At 36.2% G+C, this 16,309-nt stretch overlaps 1 protein-coding gene across 3 annotated transcripts in view; it reads left to right on the top strand.

Annotated features, from left to right (window-relative positions):
* Positions 1-16,309, top strand: part of DNAH5 (dynein axonemal heavy chain 5) — a 383,566-nt gene that overhangs the window by 331,130 nt on the left and 36,127 nt on the right. For all 3 annotated transcript variants that reach the window (XM_021008643.2, XM_021008644.2, XM_021008641.2), the window contains exons 72-74: positions 9,954-10,173; positions 10,958-11,163; positions 12,343-12,546. In XM_021008643.2, coding sequence (XP_020864302.1) covers positions 9,954-10,173; positions 10,958-11,163; positions 12,343-12,546 — 630 coding nt within the window. The remainder of the gene's footprint in view (positions 1-9,953; positions 10,174-10,957; positions 11,164-12,342; positions 12,547-16,309) is intronic.

Here is a 16,309-nt window from a genome sequence, read left to right as displayed (position 1 = left end):
TATGTTTGAACAATGAAAAATCTCTATATTCTTTACTCAACACATTGCTGAAGATCTTTCTATTACTTGACCTTTGGTACTGTCAGTGCTATGCTGAACTTGGGAAAATGAAAATAAGTGACTATATATATATTTACACACACACACATATATTCAACTAATCTTTTCTGTGACTGCAGAGATATTGACATTGTATCCCTTTGGGCACAGATAAGAAACACAGAATTTCAAGGAGGAAGAATCTTCAGAGGTTATATAGACCAACTCATACCAGAACAAGAATATCCTGCAGAATATCTCCAACAAATGTTCATCCAGTCTTTGTTTAAAAACCTCTATTTAGGAAGAACTTGTCTAATTTAATTTTGAGATAGCTCTGAATATTAGGAAATTTTTCCCTATATCAAGCTGTTATCTATCTGCAACTTCTATCCACTGTTCCCAGTTTTTTCATCTGATCCAAGCAGAACAAGTTTAATTCCTTTTCAATATAAGAACTTTTCATAGGTCAGTTTGGTGGCCCAGTGGATAGAGCTCTGGCCTTGGAGTCAGGAGGACCTGAGTTCAAATCTGGCCTCAGACACTGGACAACTAGCTGTGTGACCCTAGGCAAGTTACTTAACCCCATTGCCTCACCAAAAAAAAAACAAACCAAAACATATAAGAACTTTTCAGTTCCTTGGAGGATGCTGTCCCTAGAAAGCTTTTCTTTTCTGGGCTAAAGATCCCAGGTTCTATCCACTGATTCTTACACTAGCTTGAGAAAAATAATCTTCAATTTCTTGATGTTTCTTCTATCTTCAAAAAATAATTTCTTATGAGTCTACAATTGCAGATCATTGGAATATGCCCTTAGGATCCAAAGATAAATCAGTATCTGCCTTCAAGGAGCTTCTTATTGGGGAGTATACAACATGAGTAGAGATAAACATGAGAGTTTTAGATGAACAGCGAGGTTAATAACAAGATTTCAAGGGGTTGAGAAGTAAGTGGTCCATAAGGAAGTAGAATCAGTAGTTGTGGATTATTTTTTTCTAGGATATTGGTAGAGAGGAAAGACATGGCATGATAGGCTGACATGATGGAGAGTCAGAAGAAGTTTATTAGTATGGTGGAGACCTGGATATATTAGTAGGGAGTCAATAGAAAGGGAGAGATTGAAGAAAAGAAAGAGAGGGGGAACAATCAATGGAGAAGGCTCTTAGAAAAAGTATGTGGGGACTGGATTAAGGGCTTTAAGTAGAGGGATTAGATTTGGCAAGGAGAAAAGGTTCATCAAGGTTCATCTTCCCGAGTGACAATGACAAGGGAATCAGTCAACCAACCAAACTTACTATGAGCCAGATGCTGTGTTTGGTACTGGAATACAAAGAAAGGCTAAAACAAACTAACTAAAAACAACCAAAGCCCAGACAGAAACACAAACAAAACAAAACAAAAAACCAAATACAACTGAAGGAGCATATGTTCTAATGAGAGAGACCATATATGGTCTCTAGGCATATTAAAGATCAATATTGAGTAAATTAATCTGAAAATGGAAGGCATTTAGCAATAATGGGGATTATGAAAGACCCCCTACGAAGGGGATTTTTTTTTTTTAGTTAAGTCTTAAAGGATTTAAGGCAACTAAAATGGAGAGGAAAGTGGATAGAACATTCCAGGAAAGAAGGATAGTCAATACAAAGGTGCAGAGTTGGGAATTGGAGTATTGTGTTTGAAGGATTATAAGTCAGTTTAGCTGGATAAGTCAGTTTAGCTAGGAAGAGAACAGGTTATGAAAAGATTTAGATGACAAACAGAGAACTTTATGGTTGATCCTGAAGGAAATAGGAAGCTACTCAAGCTCATGAAAGAGAGATAATATGATCAGACCTATGGTTTAGTGACTGGATTTAAGGTGAATGTATAGAGTTTTTCATCTATGGAATAGAGAAAATGATTTCATTAACTGGATGGCTTCAGGCTACAATCTCATCTACTGGCCTTTCATTGAGGCTAACCCCAATTTTTGTTACCCTTAACCTAGCCTGACCCTCCATTGCCTTACCTCCCTATGGCCCCAGGCCACTTCCCACCCTTAATCCTATTTAGGCTCCATTCTCCTTTGGCCACATGGTCCAGGTTCCTGGAGTTCTATTGCCTTATAGACTACTTGGGCACTCCTAGATCCCTCCCATAATCTTTCTTTTTATAAAGTCTATCTTGTCTCCATTAAAATGCTCAGATTCTTAAGATCTGGCCAACTGCTTGGATTCTTATAATATAGCCTTGGGCTTAGATTCTTAAAATCTAGCCAATAGCTAGATTCCTTAAGAGTCTGCCCAATATGACTGATATGCTAATAAAACCTTATCTTTGGCTGATTAAAAAAAAAGAAAAAAAACAATGGATGGCTTCAGTTTTTTTTTTTCAGTAGAGTAGTAGGTGAGGTCATTTGTTGAGAATCAAAGATTTGGGAGGTAGCCATTGTGAAGAGTTTTAATAAAGAGTTAATCAGATATGAAAAAGAAGATTATTGTGTAATAGGGCTCAGTTGAAGTAGGACAAGGGGACAAGGTATTCAAAGGTAGCAGACAGTATATAGTCTAAGCAAGTTAATCAAGTTAATCAACAGTTAAGGTCAAGACTATGAAGAGAGGAAAGGAACAGTGTATGGGTGTGGTTTGGGGAAATAAACAGCAGCTTTGGAAGAATTGACAAATAAGAAGGGATAAAAGAATAGGCAATTATGATCAGGAAGATAAATTCAGAATTAAAGATCACTAAGTGCCATAGTTACACATGATCAATGGCATAATTTGGTAGATGGATGAAGTAGGTTAATAGATTTAGTTCTTGGGAGATGAAAATGTTGATCAAATAGGAGGCTAAAGGGTTTCCCTTTGTTGTATACCTTTTAAGAATGTAAGTTGCTTTTTGAATTCCTTGTTCATCCACATACAAGTCTCATTCAGATCTCTATTCAGTTTCAGAATTGTTTGTGTCTTTTGAATTTCCTTCTTTTGAGGTTTCCATCCCTCTTGGACTGACCTCTCTACAGTTATCCAGAAGTGTTGAAAACTCATAAGGAACTGAAAGTTTCTGGAGGTTAAAGTAACTGGAAAAACAAAACCAAAACAAAATAAAAAACTAAGAGTTAAAGGTAACCAAGATGGAAATGGATACATTGGGACTGCTTAATTTTTACCAACTGAACCATCTTTATTATTGACTGATGGCTGTCAAATCTGAACACTGTCAATATGAAAGGCAAAAATTTTGAAAATATTAAAGAAAAGATTATAAGAAAGCAGATAATTAGATTACAAGCTCCTTGAGGACAGGGAATATATTGAATATTTTATACCCATAGAATATAGCAACTGTTCAGTGAATATTTGTAGATTTGGAAGAAAAGAGAAAGAACAATGACAGAAAATAGAGGTTTTAGAGGGAAGTATCTATGAGTGGTACAAATTGCAGATAATTAAATCATTAGAAAGAAACAAAAATAGAAAGAGCAAAACCAGCATATTAATCTTGGGATATTTAGTCAAGGATACACTATGTCTTCACACCTCTATAGGCCTCAAAAGCATTGTTATTAATGTGTATAGTATGGTACTTGGTGTTCACAAAGATACCTAGGCTATGTGGTCCAGTGGAAAGGGAACTGGGCTTCCAATCACAAAACTTGGGTTGTTCAGAACAGTCACTTATTTTTTCTCATTTTTTTGCCTGCTAAATGTGGCCAATAATATTGCATTACCCACCTCAAAATTGGAGGAAAGTTCTTTAAAAATAAAAATGTTATATAAATATGGAAATTATTATTAAGGGTTAAAATATATTTATTATGTCTTATTTATTAAATAGAGAAGGGTGGTTTTCATATCTTTTAGCAATATTTCCTCCCAAAAATTGTGCTTAAAGTATTGACCTTAATTATCTGGAGAATTTATTAAAAGAGCACCAAAATCCACAACCATTCTAGATTAAGGGAGCTAGTCCCATACTTCAAATGAGAAATAACTAGCAATAAGGGTGCACCTGTTTAATTTGGGTATAAAGTGAGCACGTACCCTGTTGATTTGATCTCAGCCTCATGCAGCAAAATGTAGAACTAAAATTGGAATCATAGTCAAAGATATTTTTTAACCTTCCAGTTTTATATTTAGCTTTTAATTTCAGATTAAACGAAATATCTCTCATTATTGGCATGCTTGCCATTTGTCCCAATAATTAGTGTTTTTAATAGCATCTGCATTGAAAGCATTGTTATAGCATGGCAGAATCAGCCAATAAGTAGTAGCAACTCTAGTGCAGTCTAGCGATCATTAGAAAAGTTAAACATTTAAAATGGAATGTAGACATCCCAAAGGAGCAAAAGGATCTCAGGATATCATAAAGTTATGCAGAAACTTGATCAGTTTTACATAAGAAGAAATCAAGATAAAATATTTTGCCAAGGAGAAGAAATTGGTCAGAGACTTTGGAGCTTAGGATATATATTCTTAGCATGAGTGAAATCTACTATTAAGGGTGAGAAAGGACTCAACTCTAAGATTTCTAAATAAGGGTATCACTGGATAATAATCTCTCACAAGGCAAAAGATGGGTAAGTTTTCAGGTGGTGTGGATATGAATATAAACATACATATGTATATACATACATACACATATATACATATGAATATATACACACATACATATACACATATATGTATACATACATATATATGAAATGGTGATATTTGGTTTTTGAGATAAAAGAGGTATCCATTTTCTTGAAATACAATACATCTCCTATCTGGGAATAAATTGGGCATATACTATGTTCCAGGAATTAGATTAGGCACTAAGTATTTAAAAAAATGAAATTGCCCTTTATATCAACATAAGGCAATATATAGCACAGCTAGGTAGCTTGGTGGGTAGAGCATGGGGCCTGAAGTCAGGAAGACTTCAGTTCAAATTTGGCCTCAGGCACTAGCTATGTGATCCTGGGCAAATCACTTAGCCTTGTTGGCCTCATTTTCCTCATCTGTAAAACGAACTGGAGAAGAAAATGGCAAACAACTCCAGTATCTTTGCCAAGAAAATTCCAAATGGAGTCACAAAGAGTCTGAAATGACTGAAATAGCTGAACAACAAAGGAAATGTATCCAAATGAATCCAATGTCTATTTTACTCTTTTAGAGAAATTTTAGCTCAAGTACCTGGGTGGCATAGTGGATAGAGTTTGAGGCTTGGAGTCAGGAAGCCTCATCTCCTTCAGTTTAAATTTGGTCTCAGACTTTTATTAGTTGTGTGACCCTGGGCAAGTCACCTACCCCTTTTTTGCCTCAGTTTCCTCATGTATAAAATGAGCTGGAGAAGGAAATGGCAAACCACTCCAGTTTCTCTGCCAAGAGAATCCAAAATAAGGTCATGAAGAGCTGGACAGGGTAAAAATGACTGAACAACAATAGTGCCTGGTATAGAACATTGTACTAGGGTCCCAGGTATGTATGTCCTGGGTAGTGTATTGTACTGGGGTTCTGTCTAGGAGGAGGGTGTCTGAGATTTAGGCCTGGTTCTCATAGGCCTTGGAGCCTAATAGGTAGATAAGACACAGCACAGATAACTACATTAGAGAATTATAAAACAAATTGTTATGTAAATTCTGAGGAGAAAAGATTTCTGAGGAAGTTGATTTGGGGGAAAAAGGGAAGCTTTTCTGAGGAAGCCACATTTTATTTGGATTTAAAAGGATAAAAAAAAGTTTTATATGGGGTTAGGAGAGGAGGCTTTCCATATATGTAGTAAAGAGTTGGTAAAGATATATAAAGAATAGTGTGTATCTGGGAATACCCACTGAAAATAGAGAATAGAAAAAAGTCTAGTTTGACTAGACCAAAAGCTTCTAGGTGGCCCAGTGGACAGAGCAGAGGGCCTAGAGTAAAGAAGACCTGAGATCAAATTTGGCCTCATTTACTAGTTGTGTGATGCTGGGCAAATCATTTAACTGCTATCTGCCTCAGTTTCTTTAACTGTAAAATGGGATAATAACAGCACTTACCCGCTGGGTTTTTGTGAATATCTAATAAGAAATGTGTAAAGTAATATTAGCACAATGCCTGGCATATGGTAAGTGTTTATGTCTCTTCATACCTTCTAGCTCCCTCCTCCTACCTCTCTCCCTGACTTTTAAGGCTAGAAAGGGAAGGTAGAGCCAGATCCAGAAGGCTTTAAATTCCAGGTAAAGAAATTTAACTTTATTCAATAGATGATAGGAAGCCACTGCAGGTAAGTTTTCTTTATAGACCTACTCAATATGCTATGTGGTTATACTCATGTATTCATGATTAAAACATAGCAATGCATACTTAGAGATATGGGATATGCTAAAAAAAAAGAAAGGCAAATGTTAATATTTACTTAAGTGTGGAGAGTATTTGCATCTTTTTAATATAGATTGAACTGTATAATTCTTTGTTTAAATAGGTCAGTTGTCAGTATTTTTGCATATGTAACATATAAAATCTTATTACTTTTAATGACATAGCCCAAATCTCTTCCATGGCACAATTCAAAACAAAAGTTCGGTCTTTCAAAATGATTTTAATGAATCACAAGGTCATCTCATCGTATTCCATATTCTTTTATTTGATGTCCCTCATATTTCTTAGTTTTTTTTGTGATATATTGAGATTTAGAGCTGGATGAGACCTTAGCAATCATTAAGTCCAACCTGCTCATTCCGTAGATAAATTAATGCTCAGAGAGGATAAGTGAATCATAGATTCACATAGATATCAATAGCCGAGCTGGTATTTAAACCTAGGGTTTCTGGCCTAATTTTCTATATTTTCTAATAGCTATACACTTGGCATTCTAGTTTGCTATAAAAATTGATATAAAAAATATAGAAAATTGGGGGTGGAGTCAAGATGGCAGAGTAAAAGCAGTGGCTTTCATGAGCTCTCCTCCAAACCCCTCCCAATACCTATAAAAAATGGCTCTAAACAAATTCTAGAGCAGCAGAATCCAGGAAAAGACAGAATAAAATAAATTTCCAGCCTAAGACAACCCGGATGGTTGATTGGAAAGGTCTATTGCTCCAAGGTAGGAGAGTAACACAGTTTAGCGTGGGCAACCCAGGCTGTGCTGGCAAAGACCAGGCCTTAGTGAACCTGGAGCAGTCCTCAGGGGATTGAATCAAGGGGACCTGTGGAGATTTCCAGACTTCTCAACCCACAAACACCAAAGACAACTTAGAAGGTCAGTAGCAAAGGTCTGTCTGACCACTGTGAGAGAGGTGTTCAGTCTAGCCCCAGTCCTAGCACAGGCCCAGGGCGGCAGCTGATTCCAGAGCTCCCTGCCCACAGATGGAGAAGGATTGCAGGGATCATTTTGCTGGTGCTGAGACAGGATTCTCTTGCTTTGCCTGTGCTGGGATCTGGATCACAGCTCTGGGTCGCAATCCAGGGGCAAGTAGGGACACTGGCATGGTAGAGCTTGTGGTAGCAGTACAGACAGAATCCTCCTCCCAGTTCCAAGGCAGAAAAGAGTGCTTGTGGTCACTCATAGACCAGAGCCCAGGCCAGGAAAGGAGTAAACACCTCGCCTTTGATCATACCACCTTGGACGAACTGAAAATTTACAGATCCCTAGAAGTATCTCTGAAAATTTACAGGTGCCTAGAAGTATCTCTGAAAACAGCTGCACAAAGCCTCCAAGAAAAATATGAATCAGTCCCAGGTCATGGAAGAGCTCAAAAAGGATTTTGAGAAGCAAGTAAGAGAAGTAGAGGAAAAACTTGGAAGAGAAATGAGAGTGATGCAAGAAAATCATGAAAAACAAGTCAACACCTTGCTAAAGGAGACCCAAAAAAATACTGAAGTAACATCTTAAAAAATAGACTAACCCAAATGGCAAAAGAGGTCCAAAAAGCCAATGAGGAGAAGTATGCCTTAAAAAGCAGAATTGGCTAAATGGAAAAGGAAGTCCAAAAGCTCACTGAAGAAAATACCTTTAAAAATTAGAATGGGCACAGCTAGGTGGCACAGTAGATAAAGCTCCAGCCTTGGAGTCAGGAGGACCTGAACTCAAATCTGACCTCAGACACGTGACACTTAGGAGCTGTGTGACTCTGGGCAAGTCAATTATCCCTGATTGCCTCACCAAAAAGCAAAAAAAAAAAAATTGAATGGAGCAAATGGAAGCTAATGACTTCATGAGAAATCAAGAAATTGTAAAACAAAACCAAAAAAAAGAAAAAATAGAAGACAACATGAACTATCTCAGTGGAAAAACAACTGACCTGAAAAATAGATCCAGGAGACACAAATTAAAAAAAAATATTGACTACCTGAACGCCATGAACAACAACAAAAAAAGCCTAGACATCATCTTTCAAGAAATTATCAAGGAAAACTGCCCTGATATTCTAGAACCAGAGAGTAAAATAGAAATTGAAAGAATTCACCAATCACCTCCTGAAGGAGATGCCCAAAGGAAAACTCCTAGGATTAGTATAGCTAAATTCCAGACCTCTCAGGATAAGAAGAAAATATTGTAGGCAGCCAAAAACAATTCAAGTATTGTGGAAACACAAAATTTAGCAGCTTCTACATTAAGAGACCACAGGGCATGGAATATGAAATTCTGGAGATCAAAGGAGATAATATTACAATCAAGAATCACCTACCCAGAAAAACTGAGTATAATCCTTAAGGGAAAAAATAGACATTCAGTGAAATAGAGAACTTTGAAGCATTATTGATGAAAAGACCTGAGCTGAATAGAAAATTTTACTTTCAGATACAAGATTCAAGAGAAGCATGAAAAGATAAACAGGAAAGAGAAATCATAAGGGACTTATTAAAATTAAACTGCTTACATTCCTACATGGAAAGATGATATTTGTAACTCATGAGCCCTTTGTCAGTATTAGGGTAGTTGGAGGGAAAAAATTATATGGATAGATAGATAGATAGATAGATAGAGCACCTAGGGTGAGTTAAAGATGAAGAGTGATAGCTGAAAATAAAATTAAGAGGTGAGACAGGATTATACTGGGAGAAGGAGAAAGGGAGAGGTAGAATAGGGTAGATTATCTCACATAAAGCAGACAAGAAAGTGGAGGGGAAGTGGGGGAAGGTGAGAGGGAATGAGTGAATCTTATTCTCATCAGAATTGGCTTCAGGAGGGAATAACATACACACTCAATTGGGTATAGAAATTTATCTTAATCTACAGGAAAAGGGGGGGAAAGGGGATAACAGCAGGGTGATGATAGAAGGGAGGGTAGATTGGGGAAGGGGGTAATCAGAAGCAAACACTTCTGAAGAGGGACAGGAAAAGAGAGAAAAGAATAAATGGGGGGTGGGACAGGAGGAAAGGAAATATAATTAGTTTTTCACAGCATGACTAATATGGAAGTGTTTTGTATGATTGCACATATGTAACATGTATTGAGTTGCTTGCCTCCTCAATGAGGGTGGGTGGGGATGAAGGAATGGAGAAATTTTGGAACCTAAAGTTTTAAAAACAAATATTAAAAATTATTTTCACATGCAACTGAGAAATAAGACATACAGGCAATGGGGTATAGAAATCTATCCTGCCCTACAGGAAAATATAAGGGGAAGGGGATAAGAGAAGGGGGTTGATAGAAGGCAGGGCAGATTAAGGTAAGGGGTATTCAGAATGCATGCTCTCTTGGAGTGGGGGGAGAGATGAGATGGGGAGAAAATTTGGAACTCAAAATCTTGTGGAAGTGAATGTTGAAAACTAAAAATAAATAAATTAATAAATGTTTAATATTAAAAAACCCAGAAAATTGTCTTAAATTGTGTCTCATTATTTTTTCTGTTGTTCTTAGAGCTATTACTTGTTAAATTCTAATCGCTTTCTATGGACCTTATGAGTGTTAATCTATGTGTATAAAGAAACAAACAATTTTTCTTTTCATCTGCTTGATGTAGGGAGGATGGGCACTTCTGCAGAATTGCCATCTGGGCCTGGATTTCTTGGATGAGCTGATGGACATAATAACAGAAACAGAGACTGTACATGATGCCTTCCGCCTCTGGATGACCTCTGAGGTCCACAAGCAGTTCCCCATTACGCTTCTTCAAATGTCCATTAAATTTGCCAATGAGCCTCCACAGGGACTCAGGGCAGGTTTGAAAAGAACCTATGTAGGTGTGTGAAACTTTATATGGGAGATGGAAGTGCTGTTTACTTGGCCATTGTATTTCTAAAAAAATTTTCTTTAGAGGAAGTGTTTTCTTGTTTAACCAGCAGAAAAGGAGGTAATGATCAAAAGTAAATATTCTAGTAATTAAAAATAATAAGTCTCAATTCCTCTATTTCTTTTCTTCCTATATTTGTATTCTTTGGTTTTCCAATTTGACATCTCTTTTTTGTATTCATCTTTGAATAATGACAAATTGCTGCACCTGTGTACTCTTCAACTATACACATTTCTAGTCACTTAACTACATTAAGATAGGACTTGTTCCTCTTCTAAGAGGTAAGGGAAATAATAATAATAATATTATATAATAAGGGAAATAAAGGTTTTTGTCTTGTGAGTGATGTTTTAAAATAAGCCTCAATATGCATACACTCACACACAAATATGTATACATATATATATATGTACATGTACATGCACACACATATATATGTGTGTGTGTATATATATGTATATATAAATATACATATACATACATATATATATATATAACATATAATTCATAAGGCACATTGAGAGGTAGTTCTTCCTTCCTCGTTGCTTAACCATATCCATCCCTGCCTTCAAAGTCTTACTTAAAAAAAAAACTTTGTGAAAATTTTTTTCCTGATTAATGCAACCTACCTCTGTGAATTTTAGTATCAAGTTTATTTATTCATTGCATTTAGTGAAACTTAAATGAAGAGTATTGAAAATGCATAATGATTTCTATCCATTTGGCCATGACAGGTGTTAGCCAAGATCTCCTGGATGTCAGTAATATGGCTCAGTGGAAACCAATGTTATATGCTGTGGCTTTCCTGCATTCCACAGTCCAAGAGAGACGCAAGTTTGGCCCACTGGGGTGGAACATCCCCTATGAATTCAATCAGGCTGACTTTAATGCCACTATGCAGTTCATCCAAAACCATTTAGATGACATGGATATCAAAAAGGTATTGCACTTAATGCAATTTCATGTCATTTTGGAAATATACACTTGGGATTTTAAGATGACTTGACTCCTTTGTGTCAGGGTTAAATCACCTAATAGTGGTCATAGTCTTTGAGTTGAGAAAAATGTTAGCTGTGAGTGATTGTGCCTTGAGTTGCCTATTTGCTACTTCTTTTGAGGAAAAATGTGGGCAATTTTCTCTTTCTTTCTCTCTTTCTCTCCTGAAGCAAAGTTGAATTTATGAAGACAGCTACATGGGAAGACTTCTCTGAGGATTTTCACCCCCTAAAAGTCCTAGAAAATGAAAATGAAATTCTGGGTTGCTTCAAAAACCTGTATATGAATATGTTTTCATGTCTGCCTTTCATCTACCTAAAGAAGCCAAAACTTGTTTTATGAATCTGCTAAATAGCAGTCATCTTGAAATCTTAAAATAATAAAAATAGGCATTTGAGTGGTTTTTTTGTTTGTTTTATTAACATTCTTTATTTTTCATCATGTATGGAAAATAAAATAACCAATTTTTCAAAAAAAAAGTTTTAGGTGAATCTTGTAACTCAGTCTTGATTTCAACTTCTGACAGTTTAGAATTTATTTAGTAAATTGGTGCCACCTCTCTTGATGGCAAGGGCATATAGGCCCTGATGTTTTAAGGAAAAATAACATACCCAGATATTTCAAGGGTACATGGATTTTGAGTTAGGAAGATCTGGATTAAATGCTGCCTTAGACACTTCTTAGCTATATGACTCTGGGAAAGTCATTAAATCTTCTCTGCCTTATCAGTAAAATGAGGGAATTAAATTCCATAGCCTCTAAGGTCTGTACTATCTTTTGATCTTTGATCCTATGCATTGCAAAATATAAACCTCACACTAATGACATTCTTTCCTGTGATTTGCCTTTTGAACAGTTCTTATTTTAGGGATGTGGTCTAATACACAGAAGTTAATATGTTCTTCCTAGATAATGTAATGCCTTAACTAACATAAATTATGAATTCAAAAAGAGTGGAAGGAGTGACACACTGTTGAACAATTATTTGTTTTTTCTGTGAAATACCATGCTATTGTTTTTTTAAATAAACAAATATAAAATAGCATCACAATGTATGGCAGACAGGAGAAATATTATGATGATCATTGATTTATCATGATCATTTATTCTGTTCTTTCATCAGGGTGTCTCCTGGAGCACTGTGCGCTACATGATAGGTGAAATTCAATATGGTGGCAGAGTCACAGATGACCATGATAAGCGATTGCTGAACACTTTTGCTAAGGTTTGGTTTAGTGAAAATATGTTTACTCCAGATTTCTGCTTTTACAAAGGATACAGTATACCCAAATGCAGCACAGTGGAGAACTATCTTCAGTATGTCCAGGTTTGTCACCCTCCAAAGTTTCATACAAAAATCAAACATATATCAACACGGGGAATTTGTTGGTCTTTTTGTTTTCTGCATAAATGTTTTCTTGTCTTCCTTTCCATCCAAATTATTTGCTTCTGTTTGCTTTTTCTTATTTTGTCCTTTGAGAAATTATTTTCCTTTTCTTTAACATGAAAGGGAAAAAGATAGTGGGAAAATCAGAAGATCATAGATCTAGTACTGAAGGGAACCTCAGAGACTACCAAATCCAAGTCTATTTTATAGATGAGGAAACTTATATACAGGGAACTTGCCCAAAGGCATACTGTTAGTAAGCATCAGAGGTAGAATTGAAACACTGGGTGACCAATGGGGGTTATGGAAATTTTTTGCTTATGTCCCTTCAGCTACCTTATCACTCACAATGATGAGTTGATTCTAGCTCAACTTCTTTTATTTGTTTCTCTTTCTTCCAGATGAATTTTTCTGTTATTTTTCCAGCTCTATAAAATTTTTGATAGTTTGACATAGCACTCACTGAATAAGTAAATTAATTTAGATAGAATTGTCATTTTTATTATATTGGCTTGGTTTACCCATAAACAACATTTTTCCATTTGTTTAAACCTGTCTTTATTTGTGTGGAGTTTTGTAATTGCATTCACATAGTTCCTGGGTTTGTTTTAGGCAGGTAGACTCTCATGTATTTTATATTGTCTTTATTCATTTCTCTTTCATAAAAATTGTTATTGACATCTTTTGTTTTACATTGTCAAAAATTTCCCTTCTATCACTTCTCCTTTCCTATCTCATTGAGCCACAACTTAAAACAAAGAATATTTTAAAAGAAGGGGGGAGGAAGAGAAAAAAAAAACACCAGCAAAACCAATCAGTATAGTGAAAAAATCTGGCAATATTTGCAATGTTCCATACCCATGGATATCCCCAGTTCTTCAAAGGAGAAGGGAGAGGCATTTTCTCATATCTCTTCTTTGGGGGCAAGCTTGTGCTTTGTAATTTTGCAACGTTCATATTAGATATTTTGTCAACCTCTTTGGTTTTTAAGTGTCTAACCTTGTCTCTGGCTTCTATCCCTGCAAAATCATGAGATACTTAGTCAAATTGTTTTAAAATTAATATGAAACTTGGGGCAGCTAGGTGGCACAGTGGATAGAGCACCAGCCCTGAAGTCAGGAGTACTTGAGTTCAAATCTGGCCTCAGACCAAACACTTGACACTTACTAACTGTGTGACCCTGGGCAAGTCATTTAACCCCAACTGCCTAAAAAAAAAAAGAAAAAAAATTAATATGAAACTAAGGCATTATTATGATAACAGGTGAAAAGGTTAACCTCTGTAGATTTATATCACCTCACCATCTGCCCCAGGTCTTCCCATAGCCATAGTATTTGACATTATCTTTAGATCTCACTGAAATTACATTTTATTATCACTTTGGGTAGGGCACAAATCCATGTATGTGCAGCAGAGGCTTTGACACACCCTTTTTTCATCCAGTTCACATCTAGCCAAGGCTTCTTGAAGGGATTATTTTGTTATATACTGAGACTCTATTATCATATATTTTTTATTACAATATAAACAGTATTTTTCAAAAAGGTCATGGGATTGATTGTTCAGATCTACCTTTCTGGAATCTGTTTCCTTAAGCTTCAGCACAGCATATGGGAGACTGACTTTAAGCAAGGATTTCTATGTTATTGAATAGCTCAGTTACTTAAGTCAGTTTACCATCCACTCAGTGCTCAAGGTCAGAATAAACCTATACTGCCTTGCAAACATCCAGTGAAAAATTAATCTTCTGGATCTATACTCCAAATCTCACTTTGGAATTTGCAGGCCATTTTTTCTTTGTCAGTTCAACTGGATCATTCACTCCCTCACCCATGATATCCAATTAGTTTGCAAATCATGTTGATTCCACCTCTACATCTCTAACATAATTTTTTTTTGACTCAAATAGCCACTATCCTAGTCCAGGAACTCATTACCTCTTCTCTGGACTATTGCAGTAGCCTCCTATGTAGTCCCTGCATACACTTTCTTCCATGTTTAAAAATCTAAGATCCACATAACTACCAAAGAAATCTTCTTAAAACACATCTGACCCTATCACTCTCCTGATCAAGAGACAGGACTCATTTTGTACCTAGCAAACTAAACCATGATCACCATCTCCCCTTAGACCTTGATGGAGACAGTCTTTGGAATATCTATGCTTCTAGGCTATTGTCCATAGCCATCATTTTGAGAAGCACATCCCAGGGAGATGCAGTCTAGCAGCTGCCCTTAATTACAGATGCTATTGCCACATCTTTTGAAGATGCCCAAAAGAAAATTCTTCTCTCCAAAGTCCTTGGCATTGTGAAATGGTTCAATATCAAAAACGGATATGATTTTAACTTTGAAAGTAATACTAAAGAAGAGGCATTAGCATCTACTTTGCTACAACGCTCTAGAGAACCATAGTACCTTGCCATCTGCCTTGCAGCTAAAACCTACCTTATGTGATGCCTCTACCTCTTTCCTCCTCCCTATCTCCCATTAGAATGTGATCTTCTAGAGAGCAGGGATTGTCTTGCTTTTCTATGTGTACTAACAACACTTGGTACAGTGCTTTACATATAGTAAGTGCTTAATAAATGCTTCATTCATTCATTCATCCATCAAGAAACTTCTGTGGCTTCTTATTACCTCTGGGTTAAAGTACAACCTATTCAGTTTTGCATTTGTAGCCCTTCAGAATCTGGTTCTGGCCTTCTTTTCCAGATTTATTTCACATAATTATCGAAATATACAAAATATAGATGATTACTGAGATTGATTTTTTAATTGTTAGAAAGAATTTTTACACTGATGCATTCTTCATGGTGTTATAGAAAGAACATTTGTTTTGGAGTCAGAGGGCATGGATTCGCATCTTGTGGTTTTTTTTGTTATTTTTATTTTTTTAAATTTTTTTTAAATTTATTTTTTCCATATGCTTTTGAGTTGAAAATTTTTTCTCCCTTTTTCTCCTCCCCCCCACCCTCCCCAAGACAGCGCACAATCTGACATAGGCTTTACATTTACATACCCATTAGACATATTTTCACATTAGTGAAGTTGTAAGTAAAAATTAAAACCAATAGGAGGAACCATCAGAAAGATGAAACAAAACTCAACTGAAGGTAAAAATAAGTGATAGCGATTCGACTTCCATAGTTCTTTCTTTGGATGTGGACAGCATTTTCCATCCCGAGGCCTCTGGAGATGTCTTAGATCCTCATAATGCTGAGAAGGGTTCAGTTTAACATTCTTAGTCATTGAACAATGTGGCTGCTATTGTATACAAACTCCTCTTGGTTCTGCTCACTTCACTCAGCATCAGACCATATAAGTCTTCCCAAGTTTTTCTGAAGTCAGCCTGTTCATCATTTCTTATAGAACAATAGTATTCCATTGCATTCATATACCACAACTTGCTCAGCCATTCCCCAATTGATGGGCATCCTCTCAATTTCCAATTCTTTGCCACCACAAAAAGAGCTGTTATGTATATTTTTGTACATGTGGGTCCTTTTCCCATTTGTTTGAGCTCTTTGGGATATAGCCCTAAAAGTGCTATTGCTGGATCAAAGGGTATGCACATTTTTGTAGCCCTTTGGGCATAGTTCCAAATTGTTCTCCAAAATGGTTGGATCATTTCACAACTCCACCAACAATATATTAGCATTCCAATTTTTCCACATCCTCTCCAACAATTATCATTTTCCTG

The sequence above is a fragment of the Phascolarctos cinereus genome, unplaced genomic scaffold, assembly GCF_003287225.1.
Source record: "Phascolarctos cinereus isolate Bilbo 61053 unplaced genomic scaffold, phaCin_HiC Scaffold_4;HRSCAF=312, whole genome shotgun sequence".
NCBI classification, from domain to species: domain Eukaryota; kingdom Metazoa; phylum Chordata; class Mammalia; order Diprotodontia; family Phascolarctidae; genus Phascolarctos; species Phascolarctos cinereus.
Note: the sequence above shows the minus strand (reverse complement) of the source record. Positions and strands in the feature narration are given on the sequence as shown.